The sequence below is a fragment of the Physella acuta genome, unplaced genomic scaffold, assembly GCF_028476545.2.
Source record: "Physella acuta isolate Inbredline_101_S28 unplaced genomic scaffold, ASM2847654v3 ptg002666l, whole genome shotgun sequence".
Taxonomy (NCBI): Eukaryota; Metazoa; Mollusca; class Gastropoda; family Physidae; genus Physella; species Physella acuta.
Window position 1 is genome coordinate 9,941 of NW_026734109.1, and position 24,482 is coordinate 34,422.

The 24,482-nt window shown below is 37.9% G+C and overlaps 1 protein-coding gene across 1 annotated transcript; it reads left to right on the forward strand.

The window, feature by feature from the left end:
• The first annotated feature begins 7,049 nt into the window (after positions 1-7,049).
• On the forward strand, positions 7,050-7,863 carry LOC131933891 (protein SCO1 homolog, mitochondrial). Its single transcript, XM_059290397.1, has 2 exons — positions 7,050-7,053; positions 7,169-7,863. Exons 1-2 carry the CDS (start codon positions 7,050-7,052, stop codon positions 7,642-7,644), a joined length of 480 nt encoding a protein of 159 aa, XP_059146380.1. The 3' UTR covers positions 7,645-7,863.
• Positions 7,864-24,482: the final 16,619 nt, after the last annotated feature.

Here is a 24,482-nt window from a genome sequence, read left to right on the forward strand (position 1 = left end):
GGTGGTGAATTTTTTTTTATGTTCTTGAGTGGGGTAGGCATGGGTGGTCAATTTTTTTTAATGTTCTTGAGTGGGGTAGGCATGGGTGGTCAATTTTTTTTAATGTTCTTGAGTGGGGTAGGCATGGGTGGTCAATTTTTTTTAATGTTCTTGAGTGGGGTAGGCATGGGTGGTCAATTTTTTTTAATGTTCTTGAGTGGGGTAGGCATGGGTGGTCAATTTTTTTTAATGTTCTTGAGTGGGGTAGGCATGGGTGGTCAATTTTTTTACTGTTCTTGAGTGGGGTAGGCATGGGTGGTCAATTTTTTTTACTGTTATTGAGTGAGGTAGGCATGGGTGGTCAATTTTTTTTACTGTTATTGAGTGAGGTAGGCATGGGCAGTTTTTAAAAAAAAAAATATTTTATTGAGTGGGGTTGGCATGGGTAGTTATTTTTTAATGTTCTTGAGTTGGGTAGGAATGGGCAGTCAGTTTTTTTTTTTTTTTAATTTTTTGAGTGTGGTAGGCATTCAAACCACATCAGCTTTTATCCTTATTTCCCAGATTTCCTAACTCAAATGTGTAGTTCAATACTTATTTAGTAAAAACACACACAAGTTTCTGTTTACAATCTTCCACAGTTTGCCTGTTTGCTGCATATTTTAATTTTACAATCAACCATAGTGTACAATGTTAAAGAAATCAAATGCATGTATAGCGGTTTCAAACAATGAAGTCTTTCAAGATGCGGCTGATTGTAAAACTCCTTTGTGACTTAAATAGCAGTGAATGGGGTTCAGATTACAGTAAATATGTAAATATGGGTGGTGTGTGGTGTAACCTACCAGAACAGGGCTATATCAAAACGGGGGTCAATGGTTTATGATTTAACTAACTGAAGATAATGGAACTATGTAATGTAATATTCTATTACAGGGCTGTACAGAAAAGGGGTGAATTGTTTGTTTTTTATTAACTGAAAATAACACAAAATTTTACTCTCATCCAGGTTTTTTTTTTTAATTTTAAAAATCTTCCTACCACTTACATCCAATCCATAATTTAACACTTTAATGCTGTTGCTATTTTTAGCATAATACTACAGTACAAAATGAGGAGTGACTGCAGGGTAAATTTTAATTTATTGGAACAAAAAGTGGTTGATGCTGGTGCTATTTTTTTGTACTTGTTCATTGATGTTTTTTGCATGTACAAACTAAATTAAATTTATTTGATGATGTGTTATGTGTTGTCCTGTTTATGGTAGCATGTTGCCTATTTAAAAAAAAATATTTTCCACTTTTTTCTAAAGGTGAAAAATTAACATTCTTTTCGGATGTTATTTAGTTTGCACTTTTTCACAGGATTAGGTTCCAATAATATTTTGTAAAATATAATTCATTGAGCTATATCCCCCTAAAGTAGTTTTGAATTTATAAAATGGCGCCTTTTCAAAAAGACCGTATGGTAATACATCATAAAATTCACTGGGCTTATACATACATAGCTTATAGACATATGCTCTGTTGGTTAAATACAATTATTGTGACGGCAGGCTATCCACGATATACTTAGGGGTAATCTAAGGAACTAAGCCGATTTTCAAGCCCACCCCCTTCCAGTGTTCGTTTCCCCCCCCCCCCCCCCCTGGTAGAGATCAGTGGCGTAGCAAGGTAGGGTGTCACCCGGTGCGGCACTTAATGGTGTCACCCCCCCCCCTCCAGAGGCGTTGCGACCCTTCCCGGGGACAAACTTTCAAGTTTTCGATTTGCCCCCCCCTCTCAAGTTTTCGTTTTGCACCCCCCCCTCCTCAAACTTTCGATTTGTACCCCCCCCCCTCAAGTTTTTCACTATATATTTTGCTATTTTTTGCCTTGGTGTCACCCCCCTAAATGGTGTCACCCGGTGCGGTCCGCACCCCCCGCCCCCCCCCCTCGCTACGCCCCTGGTAGAGATGCCTGGTAGAAACTCTGACCCCTTCACACACCTTCACAGAGTGCCAGACCAGACAGTTTAAGTAACTTATGAAATCATGGTCTACCCCCCCCCCCCTCTATCCGAATAACTAAAACTGATTAGAATAACTTTGTTTCATGAACCAAAATACCTGTACGATGGCATGCTCTCTTAACCACCCCCCTTCTCCCCGTCACACATTGTTACGTAAATCGGAACCCACCTTCTTCGGGAGTGTGACGTAGAGGCGTAGCGACACGTTCTGGCGCCCAGGGTGTACAATCAATTACCCCCCCCCCTTTTTTTTAGTAGTCCAACATTTCATGCACAATTTTTTTTTTAATAGTCCGTAAAGTCAAGTAGCATTTGTGGGCCATTCAGTTACGCAGCTTAGATTAGAACGAGCTTCATATACATATATTTTTCAATTCCTTTTGGCGCCCTTCTAGGGTCGGCGGCAGAGTTTCTTCCAGGCATCTCAAATTTTTTACCGCCCCCCCGAACGAAATGAAATTTATATAATTTATATAGAAAATATATACTTTTAACAGTGTCCGCCCCCCCCCCGAAGAAAGTTTACCGCCCCCCCCCCCCCCCCCCCCCCGAAGATTTCAAGTGCCCCCCCCCGGAGAAAAAAGTCTGGAAGAAACACTGGTCGGCGGCCGCCCCACCCACCCACCCTCCCCTCGCTACGCCTCTGGTATGACGATCTGCACGGCCACCCCCCCCCCTCAACCCCTTTTAAGATAACAGTTTAGCCGTAAACCAGGAAACGAGTAATGTTCCTTGTTTTTTAATCTGACGTCATTGTATTTCTTCTTGGTAAAGAAGAAAGAAAGAAACATCGCGATTCGGTGAAAGTGAGTGGGCTGATTAGGCCGAGGCGTTTCTCCGAAACTAATGCCACTTGTGTTTCGATTTCAGAGTATCGGCGAATGATTTGACTATCGTGCTCAATGCTAGGGAATTTTTTATTTATTTATTTTTTAAAGAAAAGGATGCCGAAAATAGAAACTAAAAATCTTTATTAATTTTTTTAAAAAGATTTTAGAAGTGATTCATTAATTAACATTAGGGTAGACGGAAGTTTAATTTAATTGACTTCTTAAAATAGCGCCCATTTGGGATTTTCATTCTTATTTACCGATTTTGATTTTCCATTTTAATCGACCTCCACATTAGTAGGCCCTAATTCCCCCTTAAAATAATGTAATTGGCGAAGTAAACCTTATCTTTAAAAGGTAATAAACCTTATGATTTAAATGTTAAAATGTAAACAACCTTATGTTTAAAAAAAAACATGTGATGCATGATACAAATGACGCTAGTTCGGGATATGTGTGGTGTTCGTGAGTAGAGATTAAGGGGGAACGAGGTGGTATTTTAAACTGACGTCATAAGGTTAGACATCATATTTTGTTATACAATTGAAGATTGTTGTGGGGGAGGGGGGGGGGGGGGTAAATTAAAAAGTTGAGTTGCAATGTCAGGAAGTTAAACCCAGCTAAGTAGTAAGGACAAGTGCAATCTGTTGAGTTTAGATCAGGAAGTAAATGTTGCACTGACAGTTGTTAAAAGGCCTACTTATTAAGACACGACCATGTATGGGATCAAAGGCTGACAAAGGGCCACGGCTACATATCCATAAGTGTATCCGTCAGTAAGATACAAATATAGACTCTGTCTAGGATCAAAGGGTGACATAGGACCACGGACACATATCCATAAGTGTATCCGTCAGTAAGATACACATATAGACTGTGTCTAGGATCAAAGGGTGACATAGGACCACGGACACATATCCATAAGTGTATCCGTCAGTAAGATACACATATAGACTGTGTCTAGGATCAAAGGGTGACATAGGACCACGGCTACATATCCATAAGTGTATCCGTCAGTAAGATACAAATATAGACTCTGTCTAGGATCAAAGGGTGACATAGGACCACGGACACATATCCATAAGTGTATCCGTCAGTAAGATACAAATATAGACTGTGTCTAGGAGCAAAGGCTGACATGTGTCAACTGTGACATAGGGCCACGGCTACATATCCATAAGTGTATCCGTCAGTAAGATACAAATATAGACTCTGTCTAGGATCAAAGGGTGACATAGGACCACGGACACATATCCATAAGTGTATCCGTCAGTAAGATACAAATATAGACTGTGTCTAGGATCAATGGGTGACATAGGACCACGGACACATATCCATAAGTGTATCCGTCAGTAAGATACACATATAGACTGTGTACATGATCAAAGGCTGACATTTGTCAACTCTGACGTTCTTGCCGGGTGTGTATCATAGGACCAGTAGCGTAGCGAGGGGGTGGGGACATATGTCCTCGGGCGCCGACCTTAGGGGGCGCCAAAATTGGTTGGAAAAATAAATTGAAAGGTTGCGGGGGGTGCAAATCGAAAGTTTGAGGGGGTGCAAATCGAAATCTTGGGTGGGGGGGGGGTGCAAATCGAAAGTTTGAGGGGGTGCAAATCGAAATCTTGGGTGGGGGGGGGTGCAAATCGAAATCTTGAGGGGAAGTTTGTCCCCGGGCGCCGGGAAGGATCGCTACGCCTTTGCATAGGACCACGGCTACATATCCAGTAAGTGTATCCGCCATTAAGATACAAATATAGACTGTACAGGAAAATGTGATCACAAGTGTGAAAGCGTCATCATTGACGTGTTTATCACAAGGCCATGAATGCCATGATCGCCCGACTACTTGTAATGTTACAGATAGTTTCAAACGACAGTCTAATTTTGGCTTGTTATGTTGTTGTTGTTGTTTTTTAAAGTTATTTAAATATAAACATATTACTTCTTCTTCTTCATTCTTAATTTTAGTGTTGGAAAAGATTCCCTCCAACACAATTAAGTACACGTGTCAACTGTTTATGCGCCATTGAGGTCATTGACTCCGATTTCAGCCTGCTTTTCTTTTTGGATTTGCTTTTATAGCCTTTGTTCAACCAAGAACAAACCACAAGGCAGCAGTTGTTTGATTTTGGAGTTGTCTCTCATAAAATAGTGTCTATCCTCAGCTAACGAGCCTCATCTGCCCGAGGGTTCGAACTCGAGACTTTTACCGATTCCATCACGCCGACCCCTAACATATTACTATTTGTGATATAATCTGCAGATGGGTGGATAAGGGTGTGGCCTGTGTGACTTTGATGCCACCCCCCCCCACACACACACACACCCACATCCACATCCGGAATCCGGTTTTTGAAAATTGCACATCTGTTTCCTGTTTAGAGGGCAGTAAGTTTCTTTACAACAAGGAACGATAACTACAAACTGACGTTTTGATCGGACGTGCGAACTACATCACTTGTCCACTACCATGTTACTTGTTACGGTATAGGCCTCTCTTAAATGCCGGTAGTTGATTATCTCCCCATTAGCCGTACGTTCGTAAAGTCTTAACTGCTAAATTTTTTTTAAACACAGTTGCATTACTTTAATTTAGATAAATTAAAACTATGTACACGACTTAACATGATAACATAATTTTAAAAATCCTTAACTTATAAAGGAAAAATGTTTTAATTTCACTGACTTTCCTTGATATTTAACTTCCGCAACAGATGTAATTTGTCATTTTATTTTTTTAAAACAAAATCCTATTTTTTCCCCTTGAGAAACCATTTTCACTGAAAATTTTGATTGAGGAAAAAGCAGTAATGTTTCCTTGAAATTTCTCATCTTCACCTGAAAAAGAAACTTTTGAAAATACTTCCGGTTTCTTTCGGAAACATGGCTCTTCTTCCTGTTTCCAGTTGGCCTACTTCTTCCTAGCATTACATGGTGAAACGTACGTTTTATAATCCTATTTTTGTACCAGCTATTTTTTTTTTATATTTATATCTCTCTGCTACATAATGTGAAATAACTTTTAATTCTCTTCAATAAATATAACCGAAACCTGCTAAAGAGTAATCGATTTATAAAAAATAATCAATATGTCTGACAGCTATTTCATGCAAATGAATTCTTAGAAGGAAGTTGAGGCTTTCATTGAAGTTTCATTCATTGAATGTTAGACGCGGGCGTCATGGGAAAAATAATTAAAATATAGAAGGAGATAGCAACGTTTGTTCAGTAGTGTGCAAATTCAGTTGGTCCTTACGTTTACATTAGGGAAAATCATCCTTGAAATATAGCCTAAATCAGTGATTTTTAACCTGTGTCTGATCGAACCCCAGGGGTTCGGTGAGTCAGTCTCAGGGGTTCGGCGGAGGTCAAGACACACACCCGACTCATATGATTCACGATCGGACGATAGAACTATAAAGAGGGTTCGGTGAATGCGCATATGAATATGATTGAAACTAGTGGGGGTTCGGTACCTCCAAAAAGGATAAGAACAGTGCTTCTTCCAGACTTTTTTTCTCCGGGGGGGGCGGGGGGGGGGGGGGGCGGGGGAGTTCAACATTTTTCGGGGGGGGGGGGGGGCGGACACTAGTAAAAGTGTATGTTTGCTATATATAATCCATCTCGTTCGGGGGGGGGGGGGGCGGACACTAGTAAAAGTGTATGTTTGCTATATATAATCCATCTCGTTCGGGGGGGGGGGCGGTAGACTTTCATCGGGGGGGGGGGAGTGTGCCAACCTAGTGTCGTCACTAAGTTACATTATAGTTGGTGGTAAATGAATTTTAACAATTGTCTATACATCCATAAATTGTGTAATTTTAGTGTTTTTTTTTTCATTTAAATGTAAAAGCTCTTAAGGATTATTCCAATTAAATCATGATTTGAACTGACTTTTGTTTAAAATTAGTTTTGTATTTAAAAAAACGGCAATTATTTAACAGCTAGCCCAAGTCCGGGGTTAAAATCCAACATCACAGAACCTAAGGGATGGCTTACACTCACTGTGTTTTCTTGCTAGCCTGATGACTACTGTTTTGTTTTGTTTTTATATGCATGGGCGGCCGCAGCATTCCTTTAGAAGGGGCAGTAACCCTGCTGGTAAAGTGTCCCGCTTGTTTGAGAGGAATTTTTATGTTATGAGAACAGACTATAGGTTATACTTATTTGGATAATATAGTGTTAATTTATGAGTTTATTAATTTTGAATTTGAATGGTGTTTGATAATGCGTAAGCTTTTTATTTTAGTGTAATACTGTCAGCCAAGAAGAGGACTTCCCGTTACCATTGGAAGTCTAAAGTGAAACAATGTTCTTAAGAATCTTCTAAATCTGTAAATCAATAGGTTGGATTTCTAGACTACAATTATTTTTTTTCATAATTTATATGGGATTTACTCATTGTCCTGATATCTGTCCAGAAGAAATGGAGAAGCTGGGAAAAATTGTCAAAACATTTGATGAAAATCCAGATTTGCCTGATCTGCAGCCAATGTTCATCACTCTAGATCCAGAGCGAGATTCACCTTCTGTTATCAAAGATTACTTGAAAGATTTTGCATCACCTCGAATAATTGGGTTTACTGGAACTGAAGATGAAATTAGGGAGATTGCTAAGAAATTTCGAGCTTACTTTGGCAAGGGACCCAAAGACTCAGACAATGACTATATAGTGGATCATACAATAATCACTTACCTGATCAACCCTAAAGGAGAGTTCGTCAACTACTTTGATAGAAGTGTGAAGGCTGAGAATATCATTAAAACTGTGACAGAACATATAAAGAAATATAATGAATTAGAGAAGAGAAATCTACTTTAGTGTCAAACCATATTTCAAATGCTATTTATGAATGAATCAACACCTTTAAATACATTCTTAATCTTGGAGGTTTTTTTTTAAATGAGCATCTATTGTGAAATGAATGTGTTAAAATGTTAACTGTATGTAAAAAAATTATTCACTGTATAGCAGAGGCTTTTATTAGTTAAATGTAGTATTTGAAGGAGTGTATTTAAATTGTAATTAAAGACAGATTATTACTTTAAAAAAAAAAAAAAAAAAAAAAAAACAATTTTTTTTTCCGACACCGAATAATCTTAACGACATTAAGCTGACTCCCACCCCCACAACCCCCATATCCCCACCTTGTTTCGCATCCTTTAATATTTGCCATTCAGTTTCCTATTGTTGCTTATTTGTGTATTGTTTTATCTATTGTTTTATCTATACCACTGTCAAACAAACATTATTAAGTCATCATTTGTCTCTATTTTACTATTATCATATACGTACGGTACTTTGGTCCACAACGTACAAAATGACCCCAATGACCCCCTACTCCTTTTGTATTTATTTTATTATCCCCACATTATTACTTTCAGTTGTTTTGTTAACTCAAATAACTCTTTTATCAGAACACTGTTAATCAATTTTGACCTTAAAATCTCCACTGTATCCCCACACCCCGCGATGGATACACGCCTACCCACCCCCTAACCTGCCCGTACTAAACATTCAAATAAACATAAACACCGACTTGAACATACCAACCTTTCACCCTCCCGCTAAAAACATCCACCCCTCCCCCTCTGCCCACTTCACCCTCAGACATGATAACCCCACATCCCCTTTAACTGTTCCAACGACCCCACCCAGTAGCGTAGCGAGGGGGGGGGGGCGGGGGGGACATATGTCCCCGGGCGCCGACCTTAGGGGGGGGGGGCGCCAAATCGAAAGTTTGAGGGGGGGGGTGCAAATGAAAAGTTCGAGGGGGGGGGGGGTGTAAAATCGAAAATTTGCTCCCAAGGGGGCGCCAAATTGAAAGTATGTCCCCGGGCGCCGGGAAGGGTCGCTACGCCTCTGACCCCACCACCCACCAAAAACATCAGTTTCGAATATTTATTTATTTTTATTTACTTACTTATTTATTTTTGTAATTCACTATTGTACTAATGTAAATAAAACTGTGGTAGAACAACAAATTTGTGTGTGTGTATGTGTGTGACTACTCTACTGGTTATTCATTTTTCTTTGGTATTTACTATGTTTATTGTACAGAATGAGATGAAATTCATGTAAACCAGTTTTGTTTTCGACTATTCTTCCATATGTTGGCAAACATGCTACAAACCAGCAGAGGCGTAGCGATCCTTCCCGGCGCCCGAGGACAAACTTTTCGATTTGAACCCCACCTCAACATTTCGATTAGCACCCGCCCCTTAAATTTCCGATGTGCACCCCCCCCCCCCTCAACCTTTCAATTTATTTTTCCAACCCATTTTGGCGCCCCATAAGGTCGGCGCCCGAGGACATATGTCCCCCCCCGCCCCCCCCCCCCCCTCGCTACGCTACTGCAAACCAGCCTCTTCAATTTTTGAACCAACAAGCTTTAAATTCAATGTATCTTTTGTATTCATTTACATATGTCGCTATTTATTTACTATACTCTGTACACCAATGTAACTATCTTGTAAATATCCACCCAAACGGCGTGGAATGTTACTGTATTTGTTTTAAATTGGAAAATAAAAATATTTAAAAAAAAAGAATTAAAAAAAAAAGAAACCAATAATCTTAACGATGTATGTGTTTTAAATTGGAAAATAAAAGTATTTAAAAAAAAAAATCTTAACGATAGGTTTCTAGAAATAGAAGTAACACCTTAAACAATCTAACTGTATTGGCTACCTACTAGCTCGGCCGTTCTGTGAATGATTTCAGTTTCGCTTTCATACTTCTGACACGGGGTGGCCGGTACACGTACAGAGTCTAAGATTAAAGGGGCGTGGCTTGCTGGCAGGTTTCATGACGTCACCGTTTCCAGGAATACCACCAGCCGACGTTTTTAATATTCGGGCGTAAAAAATAAATAAGTAGACCAGCACTCTAATAAACTATCGGGTTCAAAATAACGGGCATGTGTTTATGTGTGTGCGTGTGTGTGTAAGGGAGGGGGGATTATGGAGATAGAAATTACTAATACTGGAAATCGCTCAAATAATCAATTCATTGATTTATAAAGCTGTTTCGATAATGATGTTTATAAAGTAAAAAATAAAAATTGGGGAGTGACTGTCGTAAAAGGTCTAAACAGTACTGAGACTCATGTATATATATATATATATATATATATATATATATATATATATATATATATATATATATATATATATATATATATATATATATATATATATATATATATATATATATATATATATATATATATATATATATATATGGTGCCAGGCTATCATTGTGCGACAGGCCATTTTGCTGTCGAATGTTTCAACTCCAACTAAAAGATCGTTTATGCATGAAAAACACGAAATAATTGGCACTGCGAACAACTCATTTACAATACATATTAAAGAATGGGACTACTGGAAGTAGGGCCTACGTTTTGAGCAACATTGTCTCTTAGGGGAAAAATGTAGTGTGCAACGTGTATTTTGTGTGCGCGGTGTTTTAAAGTCTTATACAAGGATATACGTATTTTACAAAATAACTTCGCGGCAGGTTCAAACTACTGCTTAGAGGGAACATTGGTTTTGAGAGATGTAGGCTACTGTATAGTATAGTGTGGATACCTAAAATAAAAATTAAAAAATTCTTTAAGAATAATGTTAGGTAATTTTTTCGTATAGTTGAGACTATGATTTAGGCTTAGGGCTAGGTTTAGGGTCAAAATATCTCTCTTCACACTGCTAGCTATAACACGATGGTGAATGAGTTAATATGGGGAACTAGCGAACATGCTCGCAATATTGAAATGACTTCGATTAACCAAAGAAAAAAAAAGCTGCATTTTTCGTCCCTATTTTTATTAGCTGCCTTAAACACACGGCGTTTTAATTTAGCCCCTGACCTTTTCGGCGGGTTTAAATGAGTTAATGACATATTTAAAACTCGATCATTTCACGCAAATAAAATGCGTTTGAGCGAATTTCTGTGTGGCTTTTTGTCTCATAGATGGATATACTTAGCCATGAAATAGATTCAATGACTAATAAACCGGGAGTGATCTCCCCTAAACTTTCTCGAATATTCTTATATAAAACAACAGGGGATGGGAACTCGGGCTATTGACATGATTTTTAATCCATTTTAAATACTTAAAGTTTTAAAAATAGAATAAAATCTCGTAGACAAAATAATTGCACACCAAGTGAACTAGTGAACGCCAAATAAAAAAGTGCACAATAGCGCGCAATATTATTAGTACTTTAAAAATTTACATTAGTTTTTTGAGAAATCGGAAGTAGCGTAAATTACTACTTCCGGTCAACGGAAATTACTCAAAATTTAACAGAAGGTAGAGAATTAGATCTTTTACTTACATGTGAAATTTCATTTATCTATCTGAAATAGTACTCAAGTTATAGGCTTTTGAAAAATTCAAAGTAGGAAAAGTACCACTTCCGGTTATCGGAAATCGCTCAAAAGTTGATACGGATCTACGATTTTGATAAAATACTTATATATGAAATTTCATCAACCTAGCTATAACGGTACTCAAGTAATCGTGTTTACACACGGACACACACACACACAGACACACAGACATACGGACAGAATTGCAAAGCCCAGTTTTTCAGACTGGATTACGCATAAAACCTCTTAATTTTGATAAATCTGGATTGATAATTTTTGCCCGATTAAAATAAGTCCTCTATACTTCGGATGTGATGAAGGACTGAGGTGTAATACGGTGAAAATTGTTAAAATTTCAAGTGATTTTTGTGCACGATTACAATACTTTCTCTATACTTCGTATATACGAGAAAGTAAAAAAGGAAATGTTTTAAGTAAAAATTAAGTGAGACATTTTACTCACGCTTACACGCACGCAAGCGAACACACCTTCACACACATATATAGGGGGGGGGGGGGCAAAAATGTTTTTCGGGGGGGGGGGGGTCTAGTTTCGCCACTTCCCAAGCATGTTTTGTGTGTGATTTTTTCTTCTTTAGCATCTTAAGTGTGTATGTGCGTGTGTGTGTTTAGCAACGTTGACATTTATTCACTCGGTTAACCTTCAGCGTATTTGCATCACAGCTCAGCAAATACTTGTGTTTTTTTTTTTTCTTTAGCATCTTAAGTGTGTGTGCGTGTGTGTGTTTAGCAACGTTGACATTTATTCACTCTGTTAACCTTCAGCGAATTTGTATCACAGCTCAGCAAATACTTGTGTTTTTTTTTCTCACATGCGAGTGAACCCCAGCTGACGAATCTTTCTTTTTTAAAGCTGCTTGAAATCCCATAACCCTATTTGGTCTACGCTATTCTACATCTACCAATACTAACCCTCTTTAGTCTACACTATTCTACATCTACCAACACTAACCCTATTTGGTCTACACTATTCTACATCTACCAACACTAACCCTCTTTAGTCTACACTATTCTACATATTCTACCAACACTAACCCTCTTTAGTCTACACTTCTACATCTACCAAAACTAACCCTCTTTAGTCTACACTTCTACATCTACCAACACTAACCCTCTTTAGTCTACACTACTCTACATCTACCAATACTAACGCTCTTTAGTCTACACTACTCTACATCTACCAATACTAACGCTCTTTAATCTACACTATTCTAAATCTACCAATACTAACGCTCTTTAGTCTACGCTTCTACATCTACCTATACTAACCCTCTTAGTCTACACTATTCTACGTCTACCAATACTAACCCTCTTTAGTCTACGCTTCTACATCTACCAATACTAACTCTCTTTAGTCTACACGATTCTACATCTACCAATACTAACGCTCTTTAATCTACACTATTCTAAATCTACCAATACTAACGCTCTTTAGTCTACGCTTCTACATCTACCTATACTAACCCTCTTTAGTCTACACTATTCTACGTCTACCAACACTAACTCTCTTTAGTCTACACTATTCTACGTCTACCAATACTAACGCTCTTTAGTCTACACTATTCTACATATTCTACCAATACTAACCCTCTTTGGTCTACACTATTCTACATCTACCAACACTAACCCTCTTTAGTCTACACTATTCTACATATTCTACCAACACTAACCCTCTTTAGTTTACACTACTCTACATCTACCAACACTAACCCTCTTTAGTCTACACTATTCTACATATTCTACCAATACTAACCCTCTTTAGTTTACACTACTCTACATCTACCAACACTAACCCTCTTTAGTCTACACTATTCTACATATTCTACCAATACTAACCCTCTTTAGTTTACACTACTCTACATCTACCAACACTAACCCTCTTTAGTCTACGCTATTCTACATATTCTACCAACACTAACCCTCTTTAGTCTACACTATTCTACATATTCTACCAATACTAACCCTCTTTAGTTTACACTACTCTACGTCTACCAATACTAACCCTCTTTAGTCTACACTATTCTACATATTCTACCAATACTAACCCTCTTTAGTTTACACTACTCTACATCTACCAATACTAACCCTCTTTAGTCTACACTATTCTACATCTACCAACACTAACCCTCTTTATTCTACACTATTCTACATCTACCAATACTAACCCTCTTTAGTCTACACTACTCTACATCTACCAACACTAACCCTCTTTATTCTACACTATTCTACATCTACCAACACTAACCCTCTTAACCCAATAACCAAACGAAACACTTTTTTTTCAAGCCACGTGACATAGTTGTCTTCGTTCCACTTTAAGAAATAAACACCAACTTGATAATAGAAGTCGGTCGTCACGACAAGACTCGGGGGTGATATAACATGCCAGGGTCAAGGTCAGACTGCCTGGAACTAAGTTTGTGCTGACCAGACATGTGTAGACCGCGGTCTGCCAAAAGGAAAACTGAAAATATCCGAATTGATACACATTGAAAACGAAAGTAAAACTCGTTCTGAGAAATGACATAATCAGCTGATTAAATATGAACATTACCAGACCGATGTTTTCCTGTCTGATTCAGAGTAGACCTATTTATAATTTTTAGATCTGATATACATACACTTACACACACACAGACACACACACACACATATATATATATATATATATATATATATATATATATATATATATATATATATATATATATATATAGGCCTATATATATATATAGACATATAAACACATATATATATATATTTAATTATATATATAGCTTTATATATATATATATACATATACATATACATATACATATACATATACATATACATATACATATACATATACATACATATACATACATATACATACATATATATATATATATATATATATATATATATATATATATATATATATATATATATATATATATATATATATATATATATATATAGGCCTATATATGAGTTCGCGTGTGTTTGTGACAAGTTATACTAGCTGTACAAGCAAGCTGCTGAAGTCTTGACCCTATTGTGTTTTTGTGTGTTTCAATTATCGAAATATCGATGCAATCGCCAAGTTATATGCCTAGTTCAGCATTTTTGTATAGTAGAAAACAAGTTTCACTAACATTGGAGGGTGGGAGGGGAAAATATGTTTAAAATTTAGTCAATATCTTATCTAGACCGAGCACTACACGGGGTCAAAGGTCTTAGGTGAGAAGTGTTGCAAGATAGGTATATTGTAAGGTGTAGATCCTGTGTTGTTTAAAGAATGTGTCTGTTTCGTTAGAAGTTAATTAGGAATATTTGCAATCTATTGTCTTGTTGTCTAAAGCCACTGAGTTTTGTCGAGAGGAGTCAGTAAACTAATAACTAATGTTGATTGTAGAGAGGAGTCAGATAATCAACAACTAATGTTTATTGTAGAGAGGAGTCAGATAATCAACAACTAATGTTTATTGTAGAGAGGAGTCAGATAATCAACAACTAATGTTTATTGTAGAGAGGAGTCAGATAATCAACAACTAATGTTTATTGTAGAGAGGAGTCAGATAATCAACAACTAATGTTTATTGTAGAGAGGAGTCAGATAATCAACAACTTATGTTTATTGTCGAGAGGAGTCAGATAATCAACAACTAATGTTTATTGTAGAGAGGAGTCAGATAATCAACAACTAATGTTTATTGTAGAGAGGAGTCAGATAATCAACAACTAATGTTTATTGTAGAGAGGAGTCAGATAATCAACAACTAATGTTTATTGTAGAGAGGAGTCAGATAATCAACAACTAATGTTTATTGTAGAGAGGAGTCAGATAATCAACAACTTATGTTTATTGTCGAGAGGAGTCAGATAATCAACAACTAATGTTTATTGTAGAGAGGAGTCAGATAATCAACAACTTATGTTATTATCAAAGAGTCAGCAAATCAGCAACCAAGGTTACTGTCGAGGAGTCAGAAATCTAGTAATGTTCTGTTTTTGTGGAGTCAGGAACCTGACGTGAATTATGATACCGTCAGTAAGTTAAGGTTCAAATTGAGATTAGTCAATATGTTTGAAAAAAATCTGGAACATTTTTCTTTTATTTAAGCACAAAAAAATGCTGCATGGGAAATTTACAAACATATTTGTTATTTCAATAGACAATGGCGTAAGCAAGGTGGTGGGGGTATAAGGTTATAGCCCATCTCATGCACCCTCACTCCCCAAAAAACTTTTTAGTATAGTAATACCACTATTACTTTCTAACCTTACCCCCGGTAAAAATATTTGGTACCCTGTCCCCGGCAACTGAGTGAATTACACCCCTACACTTTTTTATAATGAAAAATAATATCACCCCTGATTCCCGACTGCTTAGTAGATTGCAGCCATAGTCTATCCCAGGGGTCGGCAACCTGCGGCTCGCGAGCCGCAAGTGGCTCTTTTGATGTCAAGATGCGGCTCTCCAGCTCCTTGCACAAATATTAATAGTTATATTATTTTATTTTCTAAACTCATAACAAAAATTATACTGTAAAGATACACACGTTTAAACAGGATAAAAACACTCATCAGACCCAGCCCCACAACCGTGCTGTAGCCAGCCCCGTGACAACAATTCCATGCTTGCCGCTGCCCAAGTGCCGACTTTTTCGAATATCGTTGAATGGGGAATGTTAATTTAGAATGCATTTCCCTATCCGTCAGTAATCATTAATTTGACGTGAGTGACGTAGTTTTTATTAGCTTCCTACTGTTGAGCCGGGTAATGGACGGTGGGGTACGAGTTTACCCTGAACTAGAGACTTGACTTACTTGACTTATTCCTCTTTGCTCCTTATGGAACATAGGGCCTCCACCATTTCCTTCCATTTCTTCCTATCCCCGGCTATTAATTTTGCCGTCTCCCAAGACATCCCTGTTGGCTTCAGTTCTTCGCGAAGACTCCGCCTCCAGGTCTGTCCTGGGCGCCCTCTGTTCCACTTTCTCTGGGGGTTCCACTCAAGCTTTGGGGGAGCCTTGCGCTCTCTCTGAACTAGAGAATTTTTTTTTTTTAGTTGTTTCCCATTTTAACATTCATAGTAACCAGGGGAAGCAACAAATTTCCTGAATTTTCGCATGATAACAATAGTAATAATACAATATAAATTGAAATGATTGTTTTATTTATTATACTTTACACAGTTATTAATACGTTCTTAAGTAATATTCTGTCCATTCTTGGTAATTATTGGATTTCTGAATAATTAATTTGCTCTAAAATATGTATAAAAGCATTAGATTAATGACCGGCTGAATTTTTCAAGACGCGAAACTACATCTTCAATCATATTACTGACTTCAAATCGATTCATTTAAACTATTTGGTTCCCTTGAAAACAAGGAATAGATTCAGAAAAGAAAAACAAGGTAATTAAAAAGTCTAGTGACAATTTTAGCGCAATTTCCTTATGTTATCTAAAATAGCTCTGTTGTAGCGTAAATCAAGAGCAGGGTTAGTAAAACCATTGGTTAGTTATTAAAACGTTTTTTATTTTAAAAAATTTCAGTATTTTTACATGTTTTATTTACAATAGAGTTACATGACTATAAACCATTGCGCGCCTAGCTACTGAACGTGATGACGCAGCCATTGAACGTGATGGCGCAGCTATTGAACGTGATGACGCGTGTGGTGTGGTTGGATAAACATGCCTACTAATTCGGTCCAAATTTTAATTACTTCAAAAAAATTTTTGTGACCGAACGAAAGGATATTTTTGAAAACTTTCTTCGGCAATATTGTTCTAAATTATGGCAGGAATCGATTGGTACATGTTTCAAGTCGCTAAGTGGTCTGGTTGCCGAGATATGGGCCAAAAACTGCATTTTTTTTCGAGGTTTTTGGCTTTTCCGGGAAATCCATGAAAGAAACCCGGAATTTGTTTGGCCTATGTTCATCCTCGTAACTTGCTTAACATAATTGCTTTGGAACTAGTCCTCGATATTGCTTCGTTGAGGAGGAGATACGACTTAAAGCTGCGGACACACATCCATTCATTCATACATTCATACATCCAGAAATGACGGGTTAATAAACGCAATTCTCCAGAATGGAAATTACGCTAAAAAGGAATTGATTCAGTTTTTTTTCACAAGATAAATTGACATCGAGTTAAAACAGGGGTCGGCAACCTGCGGCTCGCGAACCGCATGCGGCTTCAGCTCCATGCACACATATTAATAAAAAATGGTTTTATTTTATTTTCAAAACTCATAAAAATATTGTTCAGCAACACTCGGTAATAAAAGATAAAATAATAAACATAAACAATAAACACTCGCTATTCTATTAGAATATTTAGTTACGCCATATTTCAATGTACTCCCTATTAACTTGTCTATCCCAAACTGCAACATTCAACTTCATGGTGGAGATCAAAAAGAAACTAAACGAGCTAAATCTAAAACTGCATGAAAAGGAAAATCCAGCGGATGCTATGCTTGAAGAAGACGATTGTTTCGAAAAATGGTTACTTCTTTTTGTTGAAGACCCGGAGAGCGGTAAATTACTTTACTTCGAAAAATTAGAAAAAAATATGATAAAACCAACGCTACTATTAACATGAATCATTTCAGCATTACTATAAACAAAATGAAGGATGGGTTCACTGAGAGATTTGAGCAATTCAAAAGAAATGCAAGTACTCTGACGTTCATCGTAGATCCTCTCAACACAAAAACAAATGAGATTAACTTTGAGCTATTTGGAATTGATGCTGGTTCGCTTCAAATTATATTGTTAACCAAACATTTGTGGAGCGGTAAGTTCATAGATCTCAAGAGCAAGTTAGATGATTTGGAGGTCCAGTAAAACATGCACGTTTCACTGTACAACTGGACAGCTCTAAAATAAATACCGCGAGTTGAGGCCCTACTATGTGACGCACGGAATAGTCTTGCAGGACGCTACAGTAAAGTTAGGAATTTTGGCATTTGGAGTGCTGACGATCTTTGGGGCAACATATTCATGCGAGCAAGCGTTTTCTTGCATGAATCTAATATATAAAGCTCAATTCTGTATGTAAAAATACATATGTTTGTCGTTGACATACTTCGATGGATTAAAGTGTTAGACTATTATCGTGCGCATTTGTCTAAATTTATGAGTCAAAAAATTACTATTGAAATTGTTGGGAAATAATTTTCATTTTTCAAACTAATAGTAATAATTGTCGGCATGTTCATTAAACACAAGTTATAAAAAAATATCATCTTTTACAAAAATTCTAATTATGTCTTTATTTAGTCCTATAGCACTTACTTCCCTTTGAAAAATTAGGAAAACACAATTACTTCCCTTTATAAAACCATTGCATTAGTGGAAAAGAATTTACTTTTTATTACTTTGTTTTGGTGTCGGGAAAAATTTTTTTACATAATTAGCGGGGATTGATCAAGTGCAAATGTTGTAGGTATTCTACGGATAAGCTTGGAGTATTAAAATTGTTCATTAAATTGAAACAGGCGCGTTCGTTTAAGTGAGTGCAAAAGACTATGAGTAAGTTGTTATTAAGCTAAAACAGGCGATTCCGTTGGGTTTGCGTTAGTGGTTGCGGTTTGATTTGGTTCGTTTTTGTTATTTCTTTTTTCGTTTTTGTTTGTGTTTTGGTTGGTTTTGTGTTTGGATTTGGTTTGTTTTCGTTTGCTTTTTCGTTTTTTTGTGTGTTGTTATTGGTTGGTATTGGTGTTTGTGGTTGTGGTTGGGTTTGTTGTTAGGTTTTTGTTTTGTTTTTTTTTTTGTTTGTTTTTTCTTTGTGTTTGTATTGGTGTTTGTGGTTGGGTTTGTTGTTAGGTTTTTGTTTTCGTTTGTATTTGTATTTGTAATTGTGTTAGCGTTATGTTTGCGTTTTGTTGTTTTGGTTTTGGTTGGTTGTGGTTTGGGTGGGCAATGCCGGGTTAATGATGATTACTAAACACACAGGTAATGGTCTTTAACAGAAAGGTTTTTCACAGAAGCCAGAGCAGGGCCTGGCCGGGACGGCTAGTATAATACAAAGTATGGAAGCCAACTAACAAATAAAAATCTAGAAGAGTGCTTGAAACTGAAAACAAGTTATGATCCAGGTTTAAACAAACTGTTGTAAATAGTTATCAATAATTAAAGTTACATACTTTGATTACTGGTTTTTATTATTCTAGCAGAGCTAGATAAAATGCTTTAATACTTTTTCTGCGAAACATGTGTATGTTTTTACAAGCTTTTATTTAACTCACTTCCTCGACAGTCTGTCGTCAGTCTGTCGTCAGTCTGTCTTGACGGAAACGCAGGAGTGAAAATTTGGACAGTTCTACTTGACCGACACGATTCACAGTTGGCACGTGGGTCAAGACATGAAGACAATGCAATCTGAAACTAAATTTGACTTAATTGGATGCCTAATTGATTTTTTATGAATTAATTAAAATTTGGACCGAATTAGTAGGCATGTCTAGTCAACCACACCACACGCGTCATCAATAGCTGCGCCATCACGACCACGTAATGGCTGCGTTCAAAAACCATTGCGCGCCTACTGAACGTGATATTCAGTAGGCGCGCAATGGTTTTTAGTCATGTAACTCTATTGTAGATAAAACATGTAAAGTACTGAAAAAAAATTCATAAAAAACGTTTTAATAACAAGCTTTTATGTAATGATGCACTAAAAAGTAGAAAATAAATTATAGACTACTATTTAAATAACTATAAAGAAAAGCGTGGGTGTCTTCCTTAACATTAGTAAAGGTATCCAATAGATACTAAAGTGACCCACGCTTTTCTTTATAGTTATTTAAATAGTAGTCTATAATTTATTTTCTACTTTTTAGTGCATCATTACATAAAAGCTTGTTATTAAAACGTTTTTTATGAATTTTTTTACAAGCTTTTATTTAACTCACTTCCTCGTCAGTCTGTCGTCAGTCTGTCTAGACGGAAACGCAGGAGTGAAAATTCGGACAGTTCTACTTGACCAATACGATTCACAGTTGGCACGTGGGTCAAGACATGAAGACAATGCAATCTGAAACTAAATTTGACTTAATTGGATGCCTAATTAATTTTTTATGAATTAATAAACATTTGGACCGAATTAGTAGGCATGTCTAGCCAACCACACCACACGCGTCATCACCTTCAATAGCTGCGCCATCACGTAATGGCTGCGTTCAAAAACCATTGCGCGCCTACTGAACGTGATGTTCAGTAGGCGCGCAATGGTTTTTAGTCATGTAACTCTATTGTAAATAAAACATGTAAAGTACTGAAAAAAAAATTCATAAAAAACGTTTTAATAACAAGCTTTTATGTAATGATGCACTAAAAAGTAGAAAATAAATTATAGACTACTATTTAAATAACTATAAAGAAAAGCGTGGGTGTCTTCCTTAACATTAGTAAAGGTATCCAATAGATACTAAAGTGACCCACGCTTTTCTTTCTAGTTATTTAAATAGTAGTCTATAATTTATTGTCTACTTTTTAGTGCATCATTACATAAAAGCTTGTTATTAAAACGTTTTTTATGAATTTTTTATGTTTTTATTTTGAATAAATATTATTTTATATTTAAAGCTATATATATATATATATATATATATATATATATATATATATATATATATATATATATATATATATATATATATATATAATCCTAATCAAATATCATAATATTGATATAAAAATGTTAGTGGCTCTTTAAAAAATGGGATATTTGGTAATTTTTAACTTTTGGCTCTTCCGTCCCAAAAGGTTGCCGCCCCTGGTCTATCCCATAATTGTAGGAGTGGGCAGTAACAGTAGAACAGTTGAAGGTATGCAGGGCAAGATGGCCAGGAGTAATCCCATCCATGTTAATGACTATGGGAGAACTGTAAGGCGATATAGCAGGTTAATGGTATGCACACGTGATGTTATCACGTGATAGGTCACACGTACAGATGTGGACTTATTTTTTCTAGAAGTGTTGGGGTAAGATGACTCGAGGGAGGAGGAAGGCATTTAGTTCGACAGGAGTGTTCAACTACAAAATCATGCATCTGTCGATAGTTGACCAATAATTGACGTTAAAACTTTTTTTTAAAATTATCAGCAGGTTAAAATGTTTCTTGACCTCGGCATATGAAGGGTTAATGTGGTCAGCGCTATACCCAGCCCCCTAGGTGGACTCATTGACGATCCACTGGCTGGAACCCGGATTCTAAATCGAGACTTTTGGGTTAGCAGTCTAGCGCTCTACCTCTATGCCACGCCGTCCCACATAATTCTAGATACAATGACCGATTCATAGATGACTTTTTTTTTATCAGTCGGCCATCCCGCAAATATAAAATCTGAATTTTAAAAATCGTAAACTATCAAAATTTAACTGACAGATAAAAACAGGGGCTTGTTGGAAAATAAAATGACGAACATAAAATCAACCTGGATTCGTACAAAATGTTCGTCATAAAATGCGACCAGGATTTGAAATTGTGTTGGTGTCTAGCGTAGAGTTGAAGTTGTTATCTCATCGTTTTACAGAGTAGAAGGGGGGGGGGGGTAAAATTGGTGCGTGTAAAAAATGAATTATGTCTGATATGGCTCCCCATTAAAAATTGAATTCTGTTTGATATGGCTCCCCTTTATAAATGGAATTGTGTCCTATACGGCTCCCAATTAAAATGGAATTGTGTCCTATATGGCTCCCCATAAAAATTGAATTCTGTTTGATATTTCCCATTAAAATTGAATCATGTTTGATATGGCTCCCAATTAAAAACAAAATTGTGCCCTATATGGCTCCTCATAAAAATTGAATTTTGTTTGATATATTTAAAATTGATTCTGTTTAATATGGCTCCCCATTAAAATGGAATTCTGTTTGATATGGCTCTCCGATATTGAATTCTGTCCGACATGGCTCCTCATCAAAAATGGAATTCTGTCTGAAATGGTTTGACATTTTGTAAAAAAAAATGACATAATTCGTAAAGCTATCTAAAATATAGAAATAAAGTATGAATCGTACTGATTGTAATGATATTTAACTTTACGAGAAAAATGGCCCGTTGAGGAAGGATACACCGGGCGCTAGGTTGATAGTGCTGTCTCTTTTCTCTAAACTAAAACCAACCCACCCCCCCCCCCACACACACCACCCCCCCACCCCCACCCCACCCACCCCACACACCACCCCCCCAACCCCACCCCCACCCCACCCCCACCCCCACCCCCCCACCCCCACCCCCCAAAAAACATGTCTACCGTCTTATTCAACGAAATATAATTATATACTTTTTCCAGTGTCCGCCCCCTCCCCGAAAATTCTACCCCCGCCCCCGAAAATTTCAAGTACCCCCCACCCCTCTCCGGGGAAGAAAAAGTCTGAAAGAAACACTGGTGTCGCGCTTAGCCACTACGCGAAGAATTGCATTAAAGAAATTGCGAGAAAACCACTTTTTAGATTAGACACATTATTTAGGCGGTAATTTTATTATAGAGTATCGATGAAGAAATTTCTTTTGAGTTAGGGAGGGGGGGGGGGGGCTCAGACGTTCTTACGCGGGGGTGGGGCTTCGCCCCTGCTCGAAGAATTGTATGAAAGAAACTCTTCACGCAAACCACTTAGATAAGACAAAATTTCCTTTTTATTCAATGTTTACTCTCCGGTTTGAGATTATTTTCTACTCTGTGCTAAATGTGTCGACGTCATACTTCGTTTTTCGAAATACTATGCATGTTTTTAATTTCCTTGTGTTTTCTCTAGAGCGTTCTTGTCAGACAGAGCGTTCTTGTCAGATACATAGACAGACAGCGAAACTATTATATAGAACGAGAAAAATGGCCCGTTGAGGAAGGATACACCGGGCGCTAGGTTGATAGTGCTGTCTCTTTTCTCTAAACTAAAACCAACCCATCCCCCACACACACCTACCCCCAACCCCCCAACCCCACCCCCCCCACCCACCCCACACACCCCACCCCCACCCCCACCCCCCAGCCCCACCCACCCACCCCCCCCACCCCCACCCCCACCACCCAAAAAACATGTCTACCGTCCCATTCAACGAAATATAATTATATACTTTTTCCAGTGTCCGCCCCCTCCCCGAAAATTCTACCCCCGCCCCCGAAAAAAAAATTTCAAGTACCCCCCACCCCTCTCCGGGGAGGAAAAAGTCTGAAAGAAACACTGGTGTTGCGCTTAGCCACTACGCGAAGAATTGCATTAAAGAAATTGCGAGAAAACCACTTTTAGATTAGACACATTAATTAGGCGGTAATTTTATTATAGAGTATCGATGAGGAAACCCACCCCTCCCCACCCCCCCCCCCACACACCACCCCCCCACCCCCCCCCGCCCCCACCCCCCACTCCCAAAAAAAACATGTCTACCGTCCCATTCAACGAAATATAATTATATACTTTTTCCAGTGTCCGCCCCCCTCCCCGAAAATTCCACCCCCGCCCCCGAAAATTTCAATTACCCCCCACCCCTCTCCGGGGAGGAAAAAGTCTGAAAGAAACACTGGTGTCGCGCTTAGCCACTACCCGAAGAATTGCATTAAAGAAATTGCAAGAAAACCACTTTTTAGATTAGACACATTAATTAGGCGGTAATTTTATTATAGAGTATCGATGAAGAAATTTCTTTTTGAGTTGGGGAGGGGGGGGGGGGGGGCTCAGACGTTCTTACGCGGGGGGTGGGGCTTCGCCCCTACCCGAAGAATTATATGCAAGAAACTCTTCACGCAAACCATTTAGATTAGACAAAATTTCCTTTTTTTCAATGTTTACGCGAGAATCAATGACGTCATATTACTGTGTGCACTCTCTGATTTGAGATTATGTTCTACTCTATGCTAAATGTGTCGACGTCATATTTCGTTTTTCGAATTACTGTGCATGTTTTTATTTTGCTTGTGTTTTCTCTAGAGCGTTCTTGTCAGACAGAGCGTTCTTGTCAGACAGAGCGTTCTTGTCAGACAGACAGCGAAACTATTATTATAGACGAGAAAAATGGCCCGTTGAGGAAGGGTACAACGGGCGCTAGGCTGATAGTGCTGTCTCTTTTCTCTAAACTAAAACCAACCCACCCCCCACACACCACCCCCCCCCACCCCCCACACACCACCCCCACCCCACCCCCACCACCACACCACCCCCACCCCCCCACCCCTCACCCCACACACCACCCCCCCACCCACACACCCCCCCCCCCACACACCCCCCCCCACCCCCACCCCCCCCCCCCCAAAA